The 12,882-nt window shown below is 44.6% G+C and overlaps 1 protein-coding gene across 2 annotated transcripts in view; it reads left to right on the top strand.

Annotated features, from left to right (window-relative positions):
• PAH (phenylalanine hydroxylase) overlaps positions 1-12,882 on the top strand; it is a 173,225-nt gene that overhangs the window by 69,429 nt on the left and 90,914 nt on the right. For both annotated transcript variants that reach the window (XM_085886580.1, XM_085886579.1), the window contains exons 3-4: positions 2,528-2,708; positions 7,135-7,223. In XM_085886580.1, coding sequence (XP_085742706.1) covers positions 2,528-2,708; positions 7,135-7,223 — 270 coding nt within the window. The remainder of the gene's footprint in view (positions 1-2,527; positions 2,709-7,134; positions 7,224-12,882) is intronic.

Below are 12,882 nucleotides of genomic sequence, written 5' to 3'. Positions count from 1 at the left end.
GTGCCGCGAGGAGGGGGATGAGTTTGTGTCCCATGACCTGACACCAGTGTTGCGAATTCGCGCCTGCCGGCGTGCGAGCGGCCACGTAACTCGAATCGCGGCACGTCGCCCACCGGACGGACAATTCCGTCGTGACCCTCTCGGACTAACGCCGGGAACTAGTCACGGGTGGGCCTTTCGGCCTCACCACGATCGTGCCAATCGGCCCCCCGCGTGGGATAGGGTTGTTCGCCAAATTCGACCTACCTAAGTACCCACACGGAGGGTAGACCGAGCGATCGCACCTCGCCGCAGGTCGACTTCGGACACGGGCCACTTTAAGCGATCTGTTCCGTACTATCGGGATAACCGAGCGGTGTTATCGTCAACCTCGACGGTTCCGATTAATTGTCGGGCGTATTTAGCCCACTACCAACCCTTTACGTGAAGTAAGATGGAGATTCAATTAAAGAAAAGACGAAGCGAAACGGGAAAAACAGTTCAACATAATTCACTTTTATTCCGCGGCAAACGGAAAGCACACATATACAATTACAACAATTATGCACCAAAAGCAAATGTAAAAGAAACACAACAATTATGCACCAAAAGCAAATGCAACAAAAGAAACACAATGCAGATCTACTACCGACTACGCGAGCACACGGCAACACTTACACAGTTTTACTTTACAGACGGCGCCGACAACACATATACTCCAAAGCAAAAGAAAAAGGGGCCACCTTCAACTACAAGGGGGCAGACGGGCATGGGGCCGAGACCGCGTCGAGCCTACCCGTCTGGTGATGAGTCGCAAAATGGCGGCGGCGCCCCGACTCCGCGCTCCTCCGTGGGCCTCGCTGGCACTGCCTGGAATGGGGTGGGAACGGGGCCCCCCTTTTCGCACTATATCAGTGCGGGGGGGGGGAAACATGGGGGGTTGTTGATGCTCTGGGGAAAGAGGATAGCTGGCTTGCTTGGGTCCTGCGACGAGCGACTCCACTGCGCCGTCGACCGCGTTCCCAGCTTCTCCTCTCTGCAGCTCCCCGACAGACTCCGAACCCCGACAGACCGACTCTCCTCCAGACCCGTCTTGACTGCTGCTGCCACACTTCGCCGCCACCACAACGCGCCCGAGCCCGAAACAGAAACTCTCTACTCCAACTCGAGCCCGAAACAGAAACTCTTCTCCAACTCGAGCCTGAAACAGAAACTCTTCTCTCCAACTCGAGCCCGAAACAGAAACTCTTCTCTCCCTCGAGCCCGAAACAGAAACTCTTCTCTCCCTCGAGCCCGAAACAGAAACTCTTCTCTCCCTCGAGCCCGAAACAGAACTCTTCTCTCACTCGAGCCCGAACCAGAAACTCTTCTCTCACTCAATTCGCCCTGCGCTCGGCGCTTTATAGTCAGCAGGAGAAACCATATGCAGATTTTCGGATCAGGATCGGCTCGGGGGCGGAGCCACGCTCGCCCATTGGACGGAGGAAAAGTGGGCGTGAATCATTCCTGATCCTTGAATTTGCATATAGCGATTCTACTCCGACGCGCCTGGAGGCGGGGCCAAATTGCCCCGCGCTTAATGATTGGACGGATCGGAAGTGGGCGTGTATCATTCTTGATCCGACTTCTCGGAAAGGCCGCTTTTTGCACCCGCTGCTCGGCGCACGCCCTGTACGAGTCCAGGATCGGTGCCCACAAGCGGTGCGGGAAAGGTCGCAGAAGGAGAGGTGAAGGTGGTGGAGGGTTTATTGTGGCGGTGATGGCCATGGCGATGCTTGGAATGGCGGTGATGCGATGGTTGCGAGAGTGAGTTGTGACGGTAAAGGTCGTGGCTGTTGGCGTTGTTGTTGTGAAGCGGCGTTGCGGTTGGTGGTTGTTGTGTGATGGCGGTTGAGACGTGGTTGGCTCAAAATAAAGATAGAACAGAAAAAATCTTAAAGGGTCGCAGCCCGAATGAATCACATTTATTCCCTCTAAACAACGGGTTTGGGCTAACTACACATGTAGTTACAGAGATATCTCACCTACGGGACCTGAATGGTGGTTTGCGAATTTCCTCAACCACAACAATATGTATGTATGATAAAGTAGGAATTCCTGTCATTGTCCCTTCTATGACATCACTCTTTGTGAAAAGGATCATTTATACATTGTTGATACGATATCCGAGAATGATGTGCGATTTGTTTCCAAATAAATGAAATTATTAAACGTCTTTAATGGGTAAAGATGAAGCAGATTAAAATTGCCTTTCAGAATATTTTGTTGCATTTTCAACACACGAGCAGGGGGGTGGTGTGGAGGGGGTTGGTGACTGATAGATCCGTGACCTTCAGTATCGTCATTTATTTTGTGTTTTTTTTTTTTTTTCGAACAATTGACAGAAAGACCATTTAGTAGTTGCCTTGATGAATTTGTGAAATATTTATTTGTCACGGTTCGTAGGTCACTGTTTGATCACTGTTTGACTCCCCTCCCCCCCCCACTCTCCACCCCCTTATCTAACACTGCCCCCACCCCCCCCCCCGCATCCCTCTTGTATCTTCAGAATAAGGGAATCACACTCAGCCACATCGAATCACGCCCCTCGCGCTTTGCCAAAGACGAATGGGAGTTCTTCGTGCAGATGAACAGTGACAATGACGAAATGGACACATTGGTTCAAGATTTGCGTGAAGAGGCGGCTGGATCTGTGCACGAACTTACACGTGGAAAAAAGAAGAACACAGGTGACTAAAAACCATCACGCAGGTGAATTTATACCTTCGCGCTCCACCCTGACCTCAAATATTTATATGTCCAACTATCAGACTAGGGTCAATGAGTCAACCCTGATATTCTTGACAAAGCCTTGATAAGGGTCAACCCTGATATCGGAAAGCATGCCTGTTTGCTCTTTTATTGATGCATGTGTTTATTTTTTTTTATTTTTTTACCGTATGTACACTCAAGTAATGCATATAGTTAAGCGGGCATGTTGTGAAGTCGATAGAGATGAATGGGAAAATGAAGGAGCCAATAATTATATATTGGCTCACTTTGCGTATTCAAAGGGTGAGTTTTGAACAAAACGTACTACTCGTCTCATGTTCCAATGGAAGTATTGATTGACTTTATTAATTTGTCAGAATTCAGATGACAGTGTCTTAACACAAGCCAAGTGTCTTACCAACCACATTTTCAGTTCTGAGAATGCATTTCACTTTGAATATAATATCGATAAATAGGAGTCATTTTGCTCTTTTTTGATACATAGTCAAGGCTCATGAAGGACCAAAAACGGAACGGATCAGGACGTAACAGAAGAAAACTAGAAGGGCACTGGTTAGAGTGCATGCTTCCACCCGGATTCGGATCTTTAACAAAATCGATCAATTTTTCCTTGTCACACACCCAACCTATCCACCAAATTTCATCCAAATCCATCGACAACTTTTTGAGATATCCTGCACACCAACAAACAGACAAATAAACAGACAAACAGGCATTCAGACAAGGGTGAAAACATAGCAACCACCCCTAATCCGGTGGTGGATTTAACTGGAACCCCACTAGATGGAGTACATACCTCTGCCAGGCTGAACAATTCACACATTGTATCTATCCCACTGATAGGTCGGATCTAGATCCCGACCTGAACCAAAATCTAATCAACTTGTTCGCGTCACCTCCCCAATTCATCCACGCAGTTTTATTGTAATCTGTCCACAAACTTTTTGAAATGTCATGCTATGTATGTATCGTTTTTGGTCCCAACTCTCAATGGTGAAGAATCACTTTAAAATATTCTTGGATCTGCATCTGGATTTGGATTTTCACCGTAATTGAATTAATTTTTCCTTGACACCCACCCACCTCACCACCAAGTTTCGTTTGAATCCGTCCACAACTTTTTGAGACATCCTATTCACAACCAAACAACCACACATACAAGCAAACAAACACAGAGGTAAAAACATCACCTCTGCCCACCTTTGGTGGTGGAGGTAATGAACAGCAGAAAGAGTGGTAGGAAACAAACCAACAGCAGGGTTGAGCAACAAAATAAAGAGAGACTTCAAAGACAAGGGAAGTGTGGAAGATTGGGGGGTAGGGGAGGATACATGGGGTGGACATCTCAGGAAGAGAAAATAGGATCGTGGGTCCCGAAGCTCACCTGGATCAGGAGCAATAGTCATTCAAACCCCCCACAGACCTCCCTAGACCCTGATGTTTTTATGCCATGAACAAACTTTGGTGCATCATGAGGAATGAAGGTTGTGGTGAAGTTTAATTGAAGTTATGTGTGTAGTTTTGGAGAAGAGAGAAAATACTGTACCTATTTTGGGGATTGGGGGGGGGGGTCAAACCCCCTGCAGACCCCCATACACCCTGATTTTTTTTTAATGCTGTGAACAAACTTTGGTGCATTACGGATGAGGAAGGTTGTGGTCAAGTTTCATTGAAATTGTGTGTGTAGTTTCAGAGAAGAGAGCAAATACCTTTTTCCATCCCTCCATTGGGACCATACTCTGTGCAGAGCGTTGGTGCTGCCGAAGCAGTCTCCTTGGCTATTGGGCACAATCTTGGAAGGTTCGCCATTCCGACACAGAATACCAGCAAGCTGGCACTCATTTTGCCGACCTCGGAAGGACGACGGGCAGAGTCAACCCCACCTGGTATTAAGTCAACAGCTGAATGAGATTTGAACTCAGGATCCTTGGATCCAAAGCCTACCACCCGAACCATTAAGTCAACACTCGGCATAAATACCTTTTTGGGAGGCGTCAAAAACGCTCCGTAGACCCCATTAAAATGCGCAGATTTTGATGCAGTCAATACACCTTCGTTAGGCATCAAATATGAAGCTTATGGTCAAGTTTCATCAAAATCGTATGTTTGGGTCTAGCGATAATAATTGAATTGTTGACAGACTCACTCACTCACTCATTCCCTTACCTACGGATACTGCTCGATCACACAAACTCACTGGTCTAAAGTCCAGGTGAGCTAAAAACTGGAAACTTTGAAAGTGGTGTGCTTGGTTTGGGGAAGTTAATGAGAGTATAAAAGATGATGGTTTTGAATTGGGGATGATCAGCAAAGGTGGTGAACAGTCGTCTTTGAGACTTGGAGGGACAAAAAACATTGGAGAGAATGTGGAATAGCAGAGGACAAATCACGAAAACGAGTTTACAGTTTTAAATAGGAATGATAATCTTGTGTGAGAGAGTCATGAACATCTCCACTGATACCAGGCAACTCTTCAATATCAACTTGGGATAATGTCATCGCGAAGTGGAACACTTCAACAACAGCAACCCTGCCCATTAATGTATCAGATCTTGGAAGACCATCTTAAGATGAAAAATAACTGAAAGGGGTGGATTCTTTCACAGAACATGCAGATGTGACTCATTTCATCACGTACAACCTTCCTGATGAGACTGATACATCCAGGAAGTCAATTCCAGATTGACTTCCAGAACATTCTGTCATAGTCTTGTATGTTCCATGAAACATCACGGAAGACCAGTTGCACACAAGCTTTTCATCATGAATAATGAGGTCTCATGGTATGCAGAGAATGGTTATATCTTGCAGGGACTTCCACAAAACCGGATTTGGATTGTTCAGGTCTGATGTCACAGATTTGTGAGATACGTTGGAACGTTATTTACTGCTTTAGCAATGACGACGACAAAATCCAAAATAATTTGGGAACGTGAGGAATGGTAGAGATCTACCACCTCGACATTTTTAACATATGTTATCATCGAGTCGGTGGACTTCCTATGTCGGGATGGCACGGACACTCCATTGGTTTAATGCAACGCAATTCCTCAAAACATCTACTAAGATACAAACTTATAAACCTATAAAGTACTTGCCAGTCATCTGTAGAGGATTTCACATCCAATAACGCTCACTAAATTTTTAGACAGTATCGCTGAACCACCAAACTGTCAGATGCAAAACAGCCCGTTTGTAATTTTTCTTCTTCTTTTCAGACAGCCTAACTCAAAATTGGTGTAAGCTCAGGACTTGGTTTAAACATGAATCTAATGCATTTTACAGTGGGAAGGGCCATGACTTTTCATAACCTGAAAGAATTTCACAAAGTAGGCAAAGCTGCATACCTCCGCATCTGGGAATGAAGAGCCAAGAGGGGTGGGTGGGACCGCCTGTCAATCAGCCTGGTGGGGGGTGGGGGCGGGGGGGGGCAGGCCTGTGGTGACGCAATTGGCCAAGGGACAATCACACATACATCGGTGTGATTAACGGTATAATATTATTGCTGCCATTATATCATAGTACGGTTATTGAAGGCGAAGTGTTTTCACATATAATGGACAAGATAGTTCACAGGGCAATCAAAAGTTTTTCCCAGCATATAAATACATTTTAAAATAAATATCGAAAAACTTTTACAAAAAAAGCAAAAGGATGGATGGATGGATGGTTTGCCAAAAATATGTAAACAAGATAGGGATGAACACGACAAATCATCATTTGATACCATCCCCACATCTCTCTTTGAATAATGGTTTTACCGTATTTACCTGATATCTGCACGAGTTCACCTGCCAAGAAAAATAACCAGAGGTTAGTCGAGATGTTCCATCATTCTTTCAGAAGTTTGTCTGTTGTTCCAAGACATTCCTTGAAAAATGAGAAATACAGCCAAGTCTTTTGTCTATTGCTCAATGGAATACCTCTCTCCCCGATGGGCCGTAGCCCCAGCATCACATCTCTCTCCTGGACTCAGTGGAATTTAAAGCTTTCAACATCATTGGCATCTCTCACGATGAGGGTGAAGCATAAGACCTGTTGCTCTTACGTTACAGGTTGGTTCAATCACATTCTTCATTCCACGGCTTCAAGTCACCGGTGCACTACATTTCATTTCACGCCCCCATTCCAACCAGCAATCTTATCTATCCCTATTAAACCTACCTAACCAAACCCTCTTATTTGCAATTTAGTGTGTTTATTCCCCTCTGTTGTTAACTTATGCCCATACTTGTTGCGTCCAACTTCAGTCTACTGTCACACCATTGCTACATTGCGTTTTCACTGCCTATCACCTCACTCTTGCATGAGCCTTAATTGTCATCCACAAAATAGAGAATAACTAAATAAATAACGGTGTTATCATTTGTGTACTTTTTTCAGTTCCCTGGTTCCCAAGCAATATTAAAGACCTGGATCGCTTTGCCAACCAGATCCTCAGTTATGGCAGCGAATTGGACGCAGATCACCCGGTAAGTAGTAATCTATGTCACTGTGCCGCAAATGCAATGCAAGTTTTATCACCATGCCCAATATGAGACAATTTAAATGTGTACTAAATCGTACAATATATTCGGTGTGGTGATGAAAATTGGGCGTGGAGATGAAAATTGGACGTGGTGATGAAAATTGGGCGTGGTGATGAAAATTGGGCGTGGTGATGAAAATTGGGCGTGGTGATGAAATGTGCGCGTGGTGATGAAATTTGGGCGTGTTGATGAAAATTGGGCGTGGTGATAAAAAGTGGGCGTGGTGATGAAAATTGGGCGTGGTGATGACATTTGGGTGTGTTGATGAAAATTGGGCGTGGTGATGAAATTTGGGCGTGGTGATGAAATTTGGGCGTGTTGATGAAAATTGCGCGTGGTGATGAAATTTGGGTGTGTTGATGAAAATTGGGCATGGTGATGAAAATTGGGCATGGTGATGACATTTGGGTGTGTTGATGAAAATTGGGCATGGTGATGAAAATTCGGCATTGGTGATGAAAATTGGGCATGGTGATGAAATGTGGGCGTGGTGATGAAAATTAGGCGTGGTGATGAAATTTGGGTATGTTGACGAAAATTTGGCATGGTGATTAAAATTGGGCGTGGTGATGAAATGTGGGCATGGTGATGAAATGCGGGCGTGGTGATGAAAATTAGGCGTGGTGATGAAAATTAGGCGTGGTGATGAAATTTGGGCGTGGTGATGAAAATTGGGCATGGTGATGAAAATTGGGCATGGTGATGAAAATTGGGCGTGGTGATGAAAATTGGGCGTGTTGATGAAAATTGTGCGTGGTGATGAAAATTGGGCGTGGTGATGAAAATTGGGCGTGGTGATGAAAATTGGGCGTGGTGATGAAAATTGGGTGTGTTGATGAAAATTGGGCATGGTGATGAAAATTGGGCGTGGTGATGACATTTGGGTGTGTTGATGAAAATTGGGCATGGTGATGAAAATTGGGCATGGTGATGAAATTTGGGAGTGTGGATGAAAATTGGGCATGGTGATGAAAATTGGGCATTGGTGATGAAAATTGGGTATGGTGATGAAATGTGGGCATGGTAAATGAAAATTAGGCGTGGTGATGAAATTTGGGCGTGTTGATGAAAATTGGGCGTGATGATGAAAATTGGGCGTGGTGATGAAAATTGGGCGTGTTGATGAAAATTGGGCGTGATGATGAAAATTGGGCGTGGTGATGAAAATTGGGCGTGGTGAGGAAAATTGGGCGTGGTGAGGAAAATTGGGCATGGTGATGAAATGTGGGCATGGTGATGAAATGTGGGCGGGGTGATGAAAATTAGGCGTGGTGATGAAATTTGGGCGTGTTGATGAAAATTGGGCGTGTTGATGAAATGTGGGCGTGGTGATGAAATGTGGGCGTGGTGATGAAATTTGCGTGTGTTGATGAAAATTGGGCATGGTGATGAAAATTGGGCATGGTGATGAAAATTAGGCGTGGTGATGAAATGTGGGCATGGTGATGAAAATTAGGCGTGGTGATGAAATGTGGGCGTGGTAATGAAAATTAGGCGTGGTGATGAAATTTGGGCGTGTTGATGAAAATTGGGCGTGGCGATGAAAATTGGGCGTGGTGATGAAAATTGGGCGTGGTGATGAAATGTGCGCATGGTGATGAAATTTGGGTGTGTTGATGAAAATTGGGCGTGGTGATAAAAAGTGGGCGTGGTGATGAAAATTGGGCGTGGTGATGACATTTGGGTGTGTTGACGAAAATTGGGCGTGGTGATGAAATTTGGGCGTGGTGATGAAATTTGGGCGTGTTGATGAAAATTGCGCGTGGTGATGAAATTTGGGTGTGTTGATGAAAATTGGGCATGGTGATGAAAATTGGGCATGGTGATGACATTTGGGTGTGTTGATGAAAATTGGGCATGGTGATGAAAATTCGGCATTGGTGATGAAAATTGGGCATGGTGATGAAATGTGGGCGTGGTGATGAAAATTAGGCGTGGTGATGAAATTTGGGTATGTTGACGAAAATTTGGCATGGTGATTAAAATTGGGCGTGGTGATGAAATGTGGGCATGGTGATGAAATGCGGGCGTGGTGATGAAAATTAGGCGTGGTGATGAAAATTAGGCGTGGTGATGAAATTTGGGCGTGGTGATGAAAATTGGGCATGGTGATGAAAATTGGGCATGGTGATGAAAATTGGGCGTGGTGATGAAAATTGGGCGTGTTGATGAAAATTGTGCGTGGTGATGAAAATTGGGCGTGGTGATGAAAATTGGGCGTGGTGATGAAAATTGGGCGTGGTGATGACATTTGGGTGTGTTGATGAAAATTGGGCATGGTGATGAAAATTGGGCATGGTGATGAAATTTGGGAGTGTGGATGAAAATTGGGCATGGTGATGAAAATTGGGCATTGGTGATGAAAATTGGGTATGGTGATGAAATGTGGGCATGGTAAATGAAAATTAGGCGTGGTGATGAAATTTGCGCGTGTTGATGAAAAGTGGGCGTGGTGATGAAAATTGGGAGTGGTGATGAAAATTGGGCGTGATGATGAAAATTGGGCGTGGTGATGAAAATTGGGCGTGGTGAGGAAAATTGGGCATGGTGATGAAATGTGGGCATTGGTGATGAAAATTGGGTATGGTGATGAAATGTGGGCATGGTAAATGAAAATTAGGCGTGGTGATGAAATTTGGGCGTGTTGATGAAAATTGGGCGTGGTGATGAAAATTGGGCGTGTTGATGAAAATTGGGCGTGATGATGAAAATTGGGCGTGGTGATGAAAATTGGGCGTGGTGAGGAAAATTGGGCATGGTGATGAAATGTGGGCATGGTGATGAAATGTGGGCGGGGTGATGAAAATTAGGCGTGGTGATGAAATTTGGGCGTGTTGATGAAAATTGGGCGTGTTGATGAAATGTGGGCGTGGTGATGAAATGTGGGCGTGGTGATGAAATTTGCGTGTGTTGATGAAAATTGGGCATGGTGATGAAAATTGGGCATGGTGATGAAAATTAGGCGTGGTGATGAAATGTGGGCATGGTGATGAAAATTAGGCGTGGTGATGAAATGTGGGCGTGGTAATGAAAATTAGGCGTGGTGATGAAATTTGGGCGTGTTGATGAAAATTGGGCGTGGCGATGAAAATTGGGCATGGTGATGTAAATTGGGCGTGGTGATGAAATGTGGGCGTGGTGATGAAAATTAGGCGTGGTGATGAAATGTGGGCGTGGTAATGAAAATTGGGCGTGGTGATGAAAATTGGGTGTGGCGATGAAATGTGCGCGTGGTGATGAAATTTGGGTGTGTTGATGAAAATTGGGCGTGGTGATAAAAAGTGGGCATGATGATAAAAATTGGGTGTGGTGATAAAAATTGGGTGTGGTGATACCTCTCCACACCCTCATGCCTCCTATCTCATTGAAATCTCCCTTGCTTACTTTTCCCTTTCCTCCTTCACACTCCTTAACTCCCACACCCCTCAACCTACTCCCTTAATTTTGACAATTCCATTTTTCTCGTTTTATCTTCCATTCGGAAGCATTGCATTTTTACAATGATTTACCATGATTGTTGATGTCCACCTCCATCGTCCGTAAAGGCCTAAACAACGAATATGATTTGTGTTACTGGGGCAGGAAGTGTCGACAGCATTTTGCGCAACCCCTTTACTTGTCCCAAATGTTGATCCACCGTGCCTTTTAAAAGCTTTAATCCTCTCAGCATCCACAGACTCACTGGTAAATTATTCTGCTCAACTATCACGAGATGAGAAAATGTATACTTTCTCACATCCATGCGGCATCTGGGTTTCAGTATTACATAATATACAAGAATAGCATCTTGTGATGTTCATGTTGGTTTGGAAAAACGTTGTTGCCCACCCCCCCGCCCCCTGTAAGCCTTCTACATTCCAACGTAGTTAGACTCTGGACTGATAGTCTTGATTCAGAGTCCTTGTTCTCCATAATCTTCAGTATTTTGGTCACTCACCTTTGTACACTTTCCAAGGCATCTATATTGTGTTCTAAATGCATTCTAAATGAGGCCTTCATTTTTGAGAACAGTCATCCAAGTGTGGCCGAACTGGGTCCTCATAAAGTCTCATTATGATGAACTTATCTCCATTGACAATGCCTTACATATCAATCCCATAACTTGGTTTGCCTTTCTGACTACATGAGCACAATGGACACTAGAATTGAGCGAATGATGTATTGTAACACCAAGGTCGTCTTCTGATACAACTTGTATTCTCTTCCCACCGAATAAGTAGTCATAGTTCTCCTTTTTGAAACCCAAGTGGATACTTTTTCATTTTTCCGCATTGAAAAGCATTTGCCATTCCTTAAAATGCATACAGCTTGCCCATGTCTTCCTGCAGGACGAACACCTCTTCTACTGATGCAGCCTTTCTCAATATTTTCGTGTCATCAGCAAACTTAAAAATAGTGCTGGCTAATTGATCTTAAATGTCATTGATATCGACGACCAACAATGTTGGTCCCAACACTGATCCCTGTGGAACGGCACTAACAACATCTGACCAGTTGGATGCATATCCGTTAATGACTCTGCTTTCTCCCATACAGCCAATGTGATATCCAGCTTGTCACCTTTCCTCCGAATCCATGAGCTCTTAGCTCGGCCAGTAGCCTCTGATGAGGAATCTTATCAAAGGCTTTGGAAAAGTCTAAATAAATGACATCTACAGGAGCACCATTGCTCAAATGCCATGAGATCTCCTCCATAAAAATGAGTAGGTGAGTTAGGCAAGACCATCCCTTCATGAATCCATCTTGCCAAATGTTTCTGAAATCATTTACCAGCTTAAAATCAGTCAAATGGTTCACAATAGAATGTCTGATTATCGACTCCGTTACCTTGTATATTTGTGAGGTTAAACTCACTCACCTGTAATTACCTGGTTCACTTATTTTCCCTCCCCCCTTGTGCCTATGCCTGGTGTTGGATTGATGGTTATGGTGGTTGGCTTTAGATATTAGGGTTGCGAGTTCAAATCCCGCTCAGCTGTTGAATTAATACCAGGTGTGGTTAACTCGGCTTGTCATCCTTCCGAGGTCGGCAAATTGAGTGCCACCATACTGGTATACTGTGTCGGAGTGGCGACCCATCCAGGATTGTGCCCAATAGCCAAGGAGACTGCTCAGGCAGCACCAACACTCTGCACAGTGTTTGGTCCCAATCTCCTCCTCTCTCCTGTGATATGCACTTTCAGGGCCTTGTGCTTTCTCTAGTCTTACCTGTACCGGTTTCTTCAGAACTTGATTTGGATTCAAGTCCTTGTCATTCAACGCTTCCTCTTCAGCATCTGTAAAAATACCTTCCTCGGTGAGGGTACGTTATTCACAGTCTCTGGAGTGATAAACACTGATGTGAGGTGTTCATTCAGAGCTGATGCTACTCTTACTCCATCCTCAATCACATCTCCATTTTCATCTTCCAATTGTCCAACTCTCTCCTTGTTTTGGAGTTTGCTCCTTGTATAGGAATAGAATGCTTTCTGATTCATTTTAATGTTCTTTACCAATTTGCTCTCATATTTATTGACATATTTGATAGTCCCATGTCTCACGATGCCTTCTTTCTCTTTGCCAATTCAATTTTCCTGTTCCACCATATTGGTTTTCTTCTTCC

The sequence above is a fragment of the Eptatretus burgeri genome, chromosome 6, assembly GCF_056783735.1.
Source record: "Eptatretus burgeri isolate ZD-2024b chromosome 6, Ebu_testis_v1, whole genome shotgun sequence".
Taxonomy (NCBI): Eukaryota; Metazoa; Chordata; class Myxini; order Myxiniformes; family Myxinidae; genus Eptatretus; species Eptatretus burgeri.
Note: the sequence above shows the minus strand (reverse complement) of the source record. Positions and strands in the feature narration are given on the sequence as shown.